Source organism: Odocoileus virginianus, chromosome 12, assembly GCF_023699985.2.
Source record: "Odocoileus virginianus isolate 20LAN1187 ecotype Illinois chromosome 12, Ovbor_1.2, whole genome shotgun sequence".
In the NCBI taxonomy this organism is placed as follows: Eukaryota; Metazoa; Chordata; class Mammalia; order Artiodactyla; family Cervidae; genus Odocoileus; species Odocoileus virginianus.
Window position 1 is genome coordinate 49,383,138 of NC_069685.1, and position 14,794 is coordinate 49,397,931.

The 14,794-nt window shown below is 35.4% G+C and overlaps 1 protein-coding gene across 4 annotated transcripts in view; it reads right to left on the bottom strand.

The window, feature by feature from the left end:
* Positions 1-14,794, bottom strand: part of KNTC1 (kinetochore associated 1) — a 71,910-nt gene that overhangs the window by 33,341 nt on the left and 23,775 nt on the right. For all 4 annotated transcript variants that reach the window (XM_070475163.1, XM_070475160.1, XM_070475161.1 and 1 more), the window contains exons 21-33: positions 12,876-12,987; positions 11,506-11,649; positions 11,264-11,320; positions 11,059-11,160; positions 9,418-9,534; positions 9,184-9,327; positions 8,453-8,551; positions 7,661-7,764; positions 7,414-7,513; positions 6,711-6,845; positions 6,049-6,168; positions 4,429-4,501; positions 3,255-3,322 (exon numbers count right to left, since the gene is read on the bottom strand). In XM_070475163.1, the coding sequence (XP_070331264.1) occupies positions 3,255-3,322; positions 4,429-4,501; positions 6,049-6,168; positions 6,711-6,845; positions 7,414-7,513; positions 7,661-7,764; positions 8,453-8,551; positions 9,184-9,327; positions 9,418-9,534; positions 11,059-11,160; positions 11,264-11,320; positions 11,506-11,649; positions 12,876-12,987 (1,375 nt within the window). The remainder of the gene's footprint in view (positions 1-3,254; positions 3,323-4,428; positions 4,502-6,048; positions 6,169-6,710; positions 6,846-7,413; positions 7,514-7,660; positions 7,765-8,452; positions 8,552-9,183; positions 9,328-9,417; positions 9,535-11,058; positions 11,161-11,263; positions 11,321-11,505; positions 11,650-12,875; positions 12,988-14,794) is intronic.

Genomic DNA, 14,794 nt, shown 5'->3' on the forward strand with positions numbered 1-14,794 from the left:
AATGTGGAGAAGTTAAGTCCTGGGTTAACTCCTGGAGAAGCTGACTCCAGGGTGCTTTAAATGAAGACATCTATTGTTTAAAATGAAAGGTCTCAAACTTTAGGGGTGCAGCACCTCTATATACTCTTTTAAAAATTATTGAGGGGGGCTTCCCTGGTGTCTCAGTGGTAAAGAATTTGCCTGCCAGTGCAGGTGACAGGTTCGATCCCTGGTTTGGGAAGATCCCATAGGCCGAGGAGCTGCAACTACTGATGTCTGCATGCCCAAGAGCCCAACAATAGAAGCCACCACCATGAAAAGCCTGAGCACTGCAACTAGAGCGTACCCCCTGCTCTCTGAAACTAGAGAAAAGTCTGCACAGCAACAAAGACCCAGCATAACCAAAAAACAAAATAATTTTAAAAATTATTGAGGGCCCTCCCCCAAATTTTAATGAGATATCTATCAATATTTACTGTATTGGAAATTAAACAGAAAAATTTAAAATACATGAGCAAATAAAATGCACATTCTATCAGCCTTTAGAGTGATGATGTTATCACGGCATGAAGCCTCTGAAAACCCCACTACTCTCATGACAGAATATGGATGGAAAGAACAAATCACTTCTTATTGTTTCTATAAATATAGTTTTAATATCAAGGACTCCCTGAGAGGGTCTCAGAGACCCTTGGGATTCCATGGACTATTCTTTGAGAAACTGCGATACAATAAATTGTGATAAATTATTTCTTCTTCCCACACTTCAAGATAAAACAGTTGAGAGTTAAATTTGCCAGTGTATTTACTTTAAGTTTTCACAAAGAGATCCTTGTATGTACTCCATTTCCTACTTATCAGTGAGCCCTGATAGCCTTTCTATTTACAAAGTCTTTTCACATTAGAAAGGACCTGGTGCCAAAATAAAGTTAATTTCAAATGTCACATCTGAAGACACTTAATCTGTTTAAAGTGAACAGAAATTAATTTTCAAAAAAAAGCAAATTGCCTAGGATGAAACTATATAGAAAAAAAGTAAAGACATTATGAAGTAGATAGTCATCTTTCGGACCAGTTTCTACATAAAATGTGCTGTCTTTCACAATATCTTGAGATGCTGTGGTTTCTGTTTCCTCCTCTGTAAAGGAGAATGGTAATAGTAACCTCTAGGGGGAGCTACTGTGACAATTAGCACTTGAGAAGCCCCTGGAATGATGCTCTAGTACATGGTAAGAGCTGAATAAGTGATGGCTACTGTTAGCCATCATTCAGGGACTGGAATTAAATAATCTATACAAATACTTTAAATCAAAATGGTTTTTAAAAAGGCATAAACAATTGATAGAATATAGTTTAAAAAGAGAGTTGTTATTTAGTCACTAAGTAGTGTCCAACTCTGCAACCCCATGGACTGCAGCACACCAGGCCTCTCTGTCCTTCACTCTCTTGCAGTTTACTCAAGTTCGTGTCCATTAAGTCAGTGATGTTATCTCATCCTCTGCCCTCTTCTCCTTTTGCCTTCAATTTTTCCCAGCATCGGGGTCTTTTCCAATGAGTCAGCTCTTGATATCAGGTGGCCAAAGTAATGGAGCTTCAGCAATCAGTCCTTCCATTGAATATTCAGGGTTAATTTTGTTTAGGATTGACTGGTTTGATCTCCTTGCAGTCCAAGGGACTCTCAAGAGTCTTCTCTAGCATCACAATTTGAAAGCATCAATTCTTTGTCACTCAGCGTTCTTTATGGTCCAGCTCTCACATCTCTACACGACTACTGGAAAAACCTTAGCATTGACCATATGAAGCTTTGTCAGGAAAGTGATGTCTCTGCTTTTTAATATGCTGTCGAGGTTTCCAAGGAGCAACTGTCTTCTAATTTCATGGCCACAGTCACCATCCACAGTGATTTTGGAGCCCAAGAAAAGAAAATCTTTCACTGCTTCTGCTTTTTCCCCTTCTATCTACCATGAAGTGATGGGACCGGATGCCATGGTCTTAGTTTTTTTTAATGCTGAATTTTAAATCAGCTTTTTCACTGTCCTCTTTCACCTTCATCAAGAGACTCTTTAGTTCCTGTTTGCTTATATGCTGGTATTCGGGTCAAGAATCAACAGAACCTTACATGGAACAACTGACTAGTTCAAAAAAGAGAGAACATTTCTTAAAAAGTTAAAACAACACAGAATTGCCATATGACTCAGCAATTCCTCTCCTGAGTATATACCCAAAGGAACTGAAAACAGGAACTTAACGGATATTTGTACATCCATGTGCAATGCAGCATTATTCACAACAGCCCCAATGTGAAAACAAACTAAGTGGCCATCAAGAAATAAACAAAAATGTGATAGAGCTGTACAGTGGAATATTATTCAGAGGAAGGAAGGAAGTTCTATACATCCTACATAAATGAACCTTGAAAACATTATACTAAGCAAAAAATGTCAGGCACAAAAAGACAAATATTATATGATTCCACTTATGTGAAATTTCTAGAACAGGCAAATTCACAGAGATAAAAAGTTGATTAGAGGTTACCAGGCACTGCGGGAAGAGCAGAATGGGGAGTTATATTGCTGAACAGATGCAAAGCTTCTGCTTGAGGTGATAAAAAGCAGACACCAGTGACAGTTGTACAACACTGTGAATGGAGTCAACACCACTGAATTGTATATTGAAAAATGGTTAAAATGGCCAATTTTACATTGTAGTACTTTACCATGATTTAAACAATCAGTAATGCAGTACACTGAAAAAGTTACTGAATTATACATACACTTCAAATGGATGAGAAGTATGGTACATGAATTATATCGCATTAAAGTTGCTTCCAAAAAAAAGAGACAGTGGTAAAGAATCTACCTGCCCAATGCAGGAGACACAGGTTCAATCCCTGATTCGGGAAGATCCCACAAGTGGCGGAGCAACTAATCCTGGGCACCACAACTATTGAGCCTATAATTTATACGCCGGGAACCACAACTATTGAACCTTTGCACCACAATTACTGAAGCTTATGCGCCGCTAACAAGAGAAGGCCCCACAATGAGAAGCCCAAGCACTGCAACTGGAGAGTAGAGAACAACCCTGCACAGCAAGGAAGACTCAGCATAGCCATAAGCAAATGAATAAATAAAATTACTTTTTTCAAAAAGAGAGAAGGAAAACCAGTATATCCAAAGTTCCTGAAGGCTAGTGCAGAAAATTTTGAGGAACTGATCATTTATGTTAAATGCACTGATTAGTCAGGTAATAATGTTCAACATGGCTTAACTTACCTGTAAGCTAGCAACAGTTTTAAATTGTTTCAAGGTTTCTTCCCATTCATCCTTCTTCTGCAGATTGTCTGTAATTCAATTTTTTAAAGTTATAGAAGACATCCAAATACTGATACTATCAGAATTTTTAGAAGCTGAAATTTTAATTCACTTTGGTTTTCTCAAATCTTTAGTAGTTCTTTTCAAATTCTGATAGAAGACAATTTAAGTAAACACAAAAAGAAACCTAGGGAGGCAGGTTCAAGAGGGAGGGGACATAAGTTAACCTATGGCTGATTCATGGTGATGTATGGCAGAAACCATACAATATTGTAAAGCAATTGTCCTCCAATTAAAAAAAAAAAGAGAAATCTAAGTATTCTCTTTGAAAGTAGAAAAGAGAAGTTTTTTGGTTACATGAGAAATGGCAATTTTTCTGAAATAAATTCTAGATTTTTTTTCCCCCAAGAGAGTTACTTTGGTAATTATTTGTCTGTTCTAGCTTTTCTTGTTGGAAATAGTACATTTATTTTTTCAAAAACTTTGGCCACACCTCAAGGCATATAAAACCTTAGTTCCCTGACTGGAGATCAAACTCGAGCCGTCTCTTCACGGAAAGTAGAGTCTTAACCACTGGATTGCTGGGAAAGTCCCGTGCTAACTGTTTTAAGTTCAAGGTTAAATGGTTTTTTCCTCAGTCATAATCAAATGATAAGTGAGCAATGTGAGTAAACAGTGCAAGGCACCAGAGAAACCTAGCCTGGCATTAAACAGTCACTGAAGTATATACAAATGATGAGCTACTCTTAGATGCTTCTGCTCTTACACTGCTAACCAAAAGAATAAGGCAAGCAAGGCTTTCTCTGAAGAAAAATGTGTGGGATCAAACAAGACAATCAGGGGATTTCATTGGTGGTCCAGTGGCTAAGATTCCACACTCCCAATGCAGGGAGCCTGGATTCAGTCCCTAGTCAGGAAACTAGATCCCACATGCTGCAAAAAGAGCTGGTGCAGTCAAATAAATAAATATTACAAACAAACAAACAAACAAACAAAAACATACAGTCAGAGCCAAACAAACGAACAGACACAATCAGAGCCTGTGCATCAGTATGGCAAATGTCACTGATACCTGCTCCTGAAAAGGATTGGTTTTAGAACTAAACCAAAGTGAGGGAACAGAAATGGAAACTACCTTTCTGAATGTTGCAAAGTATTTTAAGAATGTCTACTGATGTCTTCGCTACAGACAGTCTCCAGGCCTTGTCCTAAAAAGAGAAATGCAAAATGAAGTCCATTTCTTGTATCTGCCATTGTACAGGTAGTGCATATATAGACAAATACATACAAAGCACAGAATCAGAATAAATAATAGAAATGGCTGAACAGTTGAAAGGTCAGTGTTATAGGGAGTTGGGCAGTCAAGGAAAGGATGATAAATGAATACTATATAAGCTAAATATGAAAAATAACAAATGGAGTCTTGGATGTATGGATACCACAGAATATGCAAATCTCCCACATCACCTTTCAGTCACACTATAATTAACAAGCATTTGGATTTTGTTTGTTTTAATAGCATATACTTATTATTTGAGAAAACATCTGGAAAAAGATCTCTGGAAAAGTTAAAAAGAACTGAACTTGTTTAGTATAGAAATCAGAAGTCTAAGAAATAAGACTCCTCAAGACCAAAAAAGAAAAAAAAACCTTTTTTTAAGACAAGAAAGACCACCAACAGGGAAAAGCTTTAATTTAAAGAGATGATATATGTTAAAGGCTTAGTAAGGGTCGGGTTCACATGAAATACTCAAACATTTCGATCATGAGTTGTAGTTAAAGCTGGTGATTGAGAATACAGACAGATGATGATCAGAGTTTGAAATGAGGCACTGCCACTTTTCAAATACCCTTGGGAAAGCCTCTAATTTTAAAATTTTAGTTTCTAAACTCAGCAAGGAGCTAACAACAGGGCCTCCTTCATAATTATGTTCACTGCTTTACTGTGAGGAAGAAATGGATAATCCATTTAAAGTACTTTAATACTTTGTGAACAATAAGAGGATAATAAATTTTAGGTGTTTAAAAAATTCATTTCTCTAAAGGTAAAAAATGACTGAAGTGGAGACTCCCTGGTGGTGGAGAGGCTAAGACGCTATGCTCCCAATGCAGGGGGCTTGGGTTTGATCCCTGGTCAGGGAACTAAATCCCACATACCGCAGCTAAGACTAAGAGCAGCCCTCACCTCTAAAGAAAAATGGCTGCAATGGGAGAAAAAAAAGAAAAAAACTCAAGTGAACCACTGAGAGAGACTGGGGAGTAAGTATCTCCAAAGGTTTAAAAAACTCAACTCCCCTGGATAAATTAGGTTTTCGGTCCATTATCTGTCTATCGCAAATTGGCTTTCTGGTAACTGCTTCTAAATTTCAAGGTTCTGTTCTCAGATTAGTTATACATTATTTCTGTGGCTGACATTACTTGAGAGTAATGACTATGCCCCATGTAATGTAAAACACTGTTTACACTTGAAGGTGTTAGGGAAAACTCTATGTCCAACAGGTGCTTCAATTACCCCTTCTGATCTGCAGATCCTAGATTACTTAGTGTGGGGGCAGAGGCACTGCTCCGAGGCAGCCATATTTGTTTTCTCTTTCTATATGATAAGTTTTCGACATAGTAAACAGGAATTTTCATATTATGCCACTGTAGCAGTGAGAAGGACAAACACGCTTACTGTGAGTCTGTCTTTTCTAGCCTATTGATAAATAGCCATAAAAACTAGATTTATCTTCATTTTATGTAGTAGAAATCTTACCTCATTAGAAGTATCTGGTTCTTCCTGTAATGCCAGTCGTGCCCATATGATTACTCTTTCTGCAGTTTTCTTAGCTTCAGCAGGAGGCAAAGACTTCAACAGAAGGACACAGTCTTCACCCTACAATCAGAGTTTGAAAGGAAGAAAAAGCAGCTGGTACTGGCAAGGAATGATTTGGATTTACCTATTAACTTTATTATTTAAAGATGAAATGACATCATTTTGAAAAACAGATTATGATTCCATGGTTTAAAAATCTGAAAATTCTGTTTCAGATGACAAAAACAAAAAGATTAAATTAAAATACTACCCTCTGTACTTTGTAATTCTTGGGTATACCTAATAGTTTTAGAATTATATAAAGACACTTAAAAATACAAAAATAAAACCTACGTCCTATTCTGGGAACAAAGGGTCCTATAGCATATATAAAAACATAAGCTAAATTTTGTTAACTACCAAAGACTATGAAAGCTCTTTAGGTACTCACAAAATACTTTAAAGAAAAAAAAAACCTATAGATAGAGGCCAATCTAATGCCTAATGCTAGTATAACTTTATTTTATGCTTGTCTATTTGTATAATTTGATAGTTAAATCTTTAAAAACTCAAAACAAAGAAACCATATAGGGATAAAAGTAAGAATGATATAAAACTTTTACCTGTTCTCTATCAATCAGGTCAATAATTCTTAGACTGTAGATTTCATCTTTAGGCAACATATATGCTTCAGCTACCTTCAAAGCATCTTCTAAAGAAGATGGGACATCTTGTTTGAGAATGTATCTGACCACCCTCTGAAATAGAGACGATTCATATTTCTTTGTTATGAAATCTCACAGAGAAGCCAGAAATCATGTTTATGCAATTAAAACAATGTAGCAAAAACTAAACTGTACGAAGAATTAAAACACAATTTATATTTTGAATTTAATGACAATCCTTTCACCTTTGTTCCCCTTAGCTTTATTGAGGTTTAATTGATAAGTAAAAATTATATATATTTAAGGTACACACTGGAGAAGGAAATGGCAACCCACTCCAGTACTCTTGCCTGGAGAATCCCATGGAGGGAAGAGCCTGGTAGGCTACAGTCCATGGGTAGTAGAGTCGGACACGACTGAGCGACTTCACAAGGTACACAACATTATGATGTAATTTGCTTCTTTAGTTCCTTAATTTATTATCTGTTGTCTTTACTATTTTAATAACCAATCAAACACTCTATTAACATACTATCTAACAAAAGTAAAGTAGTGAAGAACCTAGGTATATGAATCGTTAAGAATGTAAAACCCGGTCACATTTCCCATGTTGTTCTAGAAGTGGAACAAAGGTGTTAAAAGATTCAATTATTGGACTTACCATTATTTCCTTGTTTAAGAGATTCACCTCCCTTATTCCATAGCCTCGTAAAAGTTTTTTCATCTCCATTAGTTTGTAACTTTCCTGTAATAGCTTGACCCTAAAAGTAAATTTGTTGATATTAACACAGACTGTCTTTGTTATGAAATACTAAGAGACACAGTAAAGGATAGAAAAACATGTTAATTTCAACTCAAAACATAGTTTATCCAACACCAAAAACTGGATCCGGAGACTGTAATCTTACTTGGGATGGTCCATCTCTAAGTGCTGTTTCACCAGCTGCTCCACAGCTGCACTCCAGGGGACCACTGCGGCATACATTATCTTGAGCACAGCATCAAATATGAGCTACAAAGACACACACACACCAACAGTGAATAGCCCTCGGACTACGTCTCATGCAAATTAATGATGCTGCCCAATCTATAGCAGGGGCCTTGCCATCTACTGTATGGAAACAAGAATATTTCATCTTCTGACAGCAAAACCATGTATTTCTTCCAATATTCACACATATTAAGTCATATAGCTCTATTATTTTCTATAGTCTGTGTTTAAAAATGTTTTTATGATTTTATTCACATTTTACAATAATGACTAAAAACAGTGTGAAGTCAAAATAAAGGTATATGATAAATATGTTAAAAACTGTATGTTTGTAAGACCATAGAAACACTGGAAATACATGCATTCAAATGTCCATGTGGTATTTCTGCAGGTGGGAATGAGAAGACTTTTCATGAGAAAAAAGAATCATGGGTGATTGTGATTTTATTTTCTCTTTATTCTTTTTTCATATTATACAAATTCTTCCTAACAAATATGTATTGCTTTTTCTTGATTTTGCTTTTTAATATTTATTTTTTTCAAACTTTAAACTTTTTATTTTGTACTAGGGAATACAGCCAATTAACAGTGTTGTGGCAGTTTAAGGTGAACAGCAAAAAATATCTGCTGCTTTTGTGACCAGGAAAAAAATTTTTAAGAAAGGATGCAATACTCAAAAGAAAAACCTATATGATCACTATTTACTTACATCTGTGTCAGATAAACATCCTATTACTGCCATGGCTTTTGCTTCCCAGGCTGTATCAAAGAGTGAGGTGACCTTTGAACTACATCTCTTCAGTAAATCCTAAAAGGAGACAAACATTTTGTTTAAATTTAAAACTCACTAGAAAACAAAGAAACAAAAACCAACCCCCCCACACACAAATAAATACAAGTAAATAGCTTTTATGGGTATGTAAAAAACCAAAAACTTCTACTTAGCCATGAATGATGAACAATGGTCAACAGTGCAAAATTGCCAAAACCTTGGTCTTCGGTTTTACATGGCACAGAAAACTTTGTTCATACTTCTATTATTTCACAACAACCATTTGGAGAAAGTCCTAATATTATCCCATTGTGTCAAGGTTACCACTCAGTTAGCAGCAGAGTTAACTCACATTCTTTTTTTTTTTTCCATTTATTTTTATTAGTTGGAGGCTAATTACTTTACATCATTACAGTAGTTTTTGTTATACATTGAAATGAATTAGCCATGGATTTACATGTACTCCCCATCCCAGTCCCCCCTCCCACCTCCCTCTCCACCCGATCCCTCTGGGTCTTCCCAGTGCACCAGGCCCGAGCACTTGTTTAACTCACATTCTTAACAACACAATATGCTGCACAGATCCTAATGGTAGGTATCCACATTCCTCAGAGTTAAACATTCAATACGACGACACACTGCACAGATCCAGGAAAAAAAGAAGTTACCTCTATGTACAAAAGGAGAAGTTCCTCCTCCTGTAAGTCATGTTCATGCATGTAAACTCTTATAAATTTCTGGAAGATGGAAGGAATAAGCTCGGGGGCCAGCACTTTATCGAACATTCGGAATACAATGGTGGTTGTATCCTCCTGGATGTCAAAATAAAGATGGCATAAATGCAAACTCTAGCCATGTTGATTGTGGTAAAATAATTCTGGTAAATCTAGACTTTTACCTACCTTCTCAAAATCAGAGAGGGCCAATTTGCAGTTGTATTTCCTATGTAGTGTGATTAATTCTCGAAGGTTATTTACCAAAGTCCTTAACTGACATACTTCCTCCATGTTCTGATTATCCTTATAAAACGAAAGTGTTAAAAAAAAAAAAAAAAAAAAAAAAAAAAAAAACGAAAGTGTTGAAGTTGTTAATGGATATGAAACAAAAGCATGAGGGAAATACAAATAAGAGGAAACCTGTAACTTATGCCTTTAAATTTTGTATAAGTTTAACTAAAATTAACTAGTACAAATTAACAGACCAGAATCTAATAGAAATCTGAAATTTTTCTTTCCTAAAAAATAGAAAAAACTATTAATACAGTGTAAATTTTTTCAGAACCCCAAATATACTTAGGTACACAATCATCATTTAGATGGTCCTCAATGTTCCAACCATATAGATATAAAGCTATACATTAAAATCAGATATAAAGCTATGATATTTCCTAAAGCTATATGCAAGAAACAGAATTTTCAATTGGTAAAAGGCAATTAGGGAAAAGAGGAAGAGGAAAAGCTCTCTTGTGGAAAAACATATATAATAATCAATATACTTTATACATTATAACATATAAAGATTATGTGATGTCAATATACTGCTTGTAACCTATAGAAAAAATTCTTATTTTATTCTTAATAGTATATAATCACTAAATGTAAATAATAATAAGAAACTGTTATATCAGAAAGTAGGAGGAAATTTATTGATATTATCTATTTGGGGGCTCCAGAAACTTAAGGAATAAGTGTAATTTCATAATGCACATATGTTCCAAAAAGTCATACCTTCTGGTCCTTAAGTACTTTATATATTGAGATGTCTCAATGTTAGCTTATAAACTAAATTACGGTACCCCAACAAACATTTTTTAAAATATAGGAATGTACTTTTTTAAAAATATAATCAATGCTTTCTAGTTTTCAGAAATATGAAGGAGAAAATAAATAAACTTAAGAAATTTAGAAGCCAAATAATAAATTTAGTTCATTAACCTCAAACTAACACTATATGTGACATCAATATTCCTGCTCTTAGTTCTCTTTCTAGCATCACTATTTTTTTTTGGTCAGTCAGAAGTTCGAGACTTTTTTCAACTTGATCTTTTAAAAAAGTATTTGATTCTTAAGCCATTATGACTGTTGGAATGTCTAAGAAAGGCATTCAAAACTAGAAGCAGTTTACCAGTTTAAGTAAAAATAAACCTGATTGATAGCGCCTTTAAAAACTAATCCTAATGAATTATTAAGTTTTGCCCTTTTAGAGGGCTATGAAATGCTACTAATGCATAAAACCTCAATTAGACTACTTAGGAGTATGTTTATATATTGCTTCCCTTTGGTTCAATAAAAGAAAACAGTGCATTAGGACAGGCTGAAGTTGTGACAGAAACATCATGAAGAAATAAAGCTAATTTTCCTTTTAGTGGATTGTCAAAGTACACAACAAAGAACACACAGAAAGAAAACTTAAGAGGCAGATATGTCTAAATACAGAGACAAACTCTTTAATATAAATTAAATATTTTTAAATTGGGCTTCCCTGGTGGCTCAGACAGTAAAGAACCAAATGTTTTATTACTAAAAATTTTTTTCATATCATACCAAGGAACTCCAACTCCAAGAGGATGTCAATCCCAACTCATCTGGTTTTTCTGCTGTAAAAAATACCTCTGCCAGTTGAAGCCCATTTTCTGGCCAGTTTGCCTTTAAAAAAATATTAGAGACCGTTAAAAGTAATGTTTTTATTTTTAAAATAAAATGGGGAGTATTTGAAATGTCTCTTTAGTCCTAATTAAACTGGTATTACCTTATCAGTTAATTCAAGGTTCCTGGCTGCTTGCTCCAACCATTTTGCAAGAATTTTCTGAAATAGATACATCATATAAAGTACAAATAGATAATCACTGAAATCATTCAAAACCTGCATGATAATCTTTCAAAAGAGATACTAAAATGAACTACCTGGTGTTAGCATGACTTAATCTTTAACAATATAAAGTAAAAAATAAAACTGAATCATCCAGAGTGGAAACACTGACAGCAACTTACCTGTCCTTTAGGTACGGTCTTTCTCACAAATGGGACCACATCATTTTTAAGCCATGGACAAAGTTTTTGCAGACAGACTGGTGTAGAAATTGAGTTGAGCAAGTTCTCAAGCATTTTCACATCAAATTTGCTTTCAAAGTTTGCCTAAATCATACAGAGTGAGAAACTAAGATTTATCTGATAAATTTAAACAGAGCCTCCCAAGAGGGAAAGACATTAGGAAGTCATTTCAAGAAATATTCTACTGATTTAATAATGACCCTTAAAGCAAATGATTTGAGTTGGTAGCTAAATTCCATGAAACCTCATGGCAGCAAGAACAAGTTAATAAATCAAGGCAGAGGAACTGGCAGAGATGCCATTCTAACGAAAACTTAACTGAAGATGAGAGTATAAACCCTAACAACGTGTGTCTTTAACAGCGTCACACCCAGATCCTGCTCTTCGGACCTAATATCCTATATCACTATTCAGGTGATTCAGAACAGCAACTGTAAGAGACAATACTTTACCACCATCTGAGCTGCAATAGGACTACCCTCTCCACCATTAACACAGAAGGTGTGAATAAACTGTGTCAATAAACTGTTTAATAGAATGTTACCTCTTGAGCTAAGTTTAGGTGCTAACTAGGCTCTGAATTGGGCTCCCCTGGTGGCTCAGAAGTTAAAGCGTCTGCCTGCAATGTGGGAGACCTGGGTTCAATCCCTGGGTCGGGAAGATCCCCTGGAGAAGGAAATGGCAACCCACTCCAGTATTCTTGCCTGGAGAATCCCATGGACAGAAGAGCCTGGTGGGCTACAGTCCATGGGATCACAAAGAGTCGGACAAGACTGAGCAACTTCACTTCACTTCACTTCTTCAGGTTCTGAATGATGAAACAACATAAGTTCCTATTTTATCGTCATAATATTTCCTGAGTTAATATTAATATCATCAGAGGACAGTTCTCTCTATTTTATCAAACAGTCTGAAAATGCCCCATTGCCCAGTCACTCCTGCCACCTCATTTGTTCCCAACACTGATTAAATCACATCTCTGCTGCTGCTGCTAAGTCACTTCAGTTGTGTCCGACTCTGTGCAGCCCCATAGATGGTAGCCCACCAGGCTCCCCTGTCCCTGGGATTTTCCAGGCAAGAACACTGGAGTGGGTTGCCATTTCCTTCTCCAATGCATGAAAGTGAAAAATGAAAGTGAAGTCACTCAGTCGTGTCCGACTCTTTGCGACCCAATGGACTGCAGCCCACCAGGCTCCTACGTTCATGGGATTTTCCAGGCAAGAATACTGGAGTGGGGTGCCATTGCCTTCTTCGAATCACATCTCTAGGGATCTATAAAGCCATTCAGAAAAAAATGCAAAAGAAATTACCCGATGTCTCAGCCAGAGGTACTGTGCACAAAAAAGGTTTCCTTCTCTTAGCTGTAAAAAAATATCCTTAAGGTCATCTTCATTATTCAGAAATTCAATCCAAGAACTACCACTGCAAAGTCAAAGAGAGGAAGGAAGCTAATAGTTTAAAAATATATATTAAGGTTATACAAGTGAATATCATTATGCATTTTAACTAGTTTTTTTCTCAAAGAGTTAAAAAAAAATACCAAAGATTGTACAGTTAGTCTCCTTCTTATCCAGACCTATAAAACTCCTGTATTCCCCTCCTCCAGAAGGCATAGCTCTTCTTATAGGGCCTTTCTGAAATAATCACTACATATTCAAGCAACCATTTTTAATTTTAAATGAATGATTTCAATGAATTTTTACTACATACTGTTTATACTTGAAAATATTCACTTTATATTATCTTGGTACTTGTACCAAATGAGCACATATAGTTATTATTCTTTTTAAGGACTACATATGATTCCATGGCATGGATTTACTATAATCTAACTAGCACCCCCACAGGTGAACTTTAGGGTTATTTCCAGTCTTTTGCTATAATCAGTAATGCTGTAGTGACTACCCAGTCCCAACTAAAGCTCAGAAATACAAGATAAACACTTCCTTAAAATGACAAAAAGACAAAACTCTACAAGCCTGTGTTATGATTAAATAAGACAAAATAAGCATTTTCACTAACATCAGGAATAACACTAGGATGTCTGTTTACAACCATTATTTAACAATGTTCTACAAGTATCAGTCAATGAAACTGGGCAAGAAATGAGGAAAAAAATGAAGCAAAATTATCATTATTTGCATATATAATAATATACTTGGAAAAAGCAAGATTAACTGAAATATTACTATAAGCAAAAAAAAAGGAGTTCAATAAAGTAACTGATTAAAAAGTAATTTTAAAAAATCAATAGCTTCTATATTCTTTTGAAATATGATAAAGTTCCATTTATAATAGTAGGAAAAAAGAACAAAATTAACATAAAGTATACACAATCTGTATGAAGACAACTGAGTAGCTATCACTTAGGAATATAAGAAAGGAATAGAATGAGTAGGAAGACACCCGCGTGTGGGCTCAGTTGCTAAATTGTGTCTGACTCTGTGAGCCCATGGACTGTAGCCCACCAGGCTCCTCTGTCCCTGGGATTTCCCAGGGAAGAATACTGGAATGGGTTGCCATTTCCTCCTCCAAAGAAGACACATACTGTCATTAAATATGAAGATTTGATATTATAAAGATACTGGTTCTCCCCAAATTGATCTTAGGTTCAGCACAGTCCCATTTTTAAAAAATAATAATAAATCCAATAAAAATAAGATTTTAAAAAAACTGAACAAGCTGATTCTGACTCTTTCATACAGAAAAGAGTAATCCCCCAAATTCTGAAAATTAGCATAGTGGGACTAGTCTATCAGTTAATGAGACACTTGAAAGCTTCATTAATTAAAATTATTAGATACTGGTGAATGAATAGAGATGAGATCAAGTGAACACAATTATATTCCAGAAAATTAAATACACATGAGAATTTTAACATATAATTAAGGTAACATTTTCAATCAGCACTGAAAAGGTGGAATGCTTAATGATCGTATTGGGATAACTGAAGAGTCACAAGGGAAAAAATAAAGCTTCCTTTGTTGTTTATCACAGTATATAAAATTATCTTTGAAGTAGCTATAGTGCATATTTATAAATGCTATTCTTGGTGCACATGTTAGTAGATCTAATAGAATTAATTTCCAGAAGTGAATTGCTAAGGCCAAAGGTATGTGCCTTTAAATCTGCCTTCCAAAAAAAATCTGCCTTCCAAACGTTTCAATACCAATGGAAGATGTCAGTTCAGTCACTCAGTCATGTCCAACTCTTTGCGACCCCATGGACT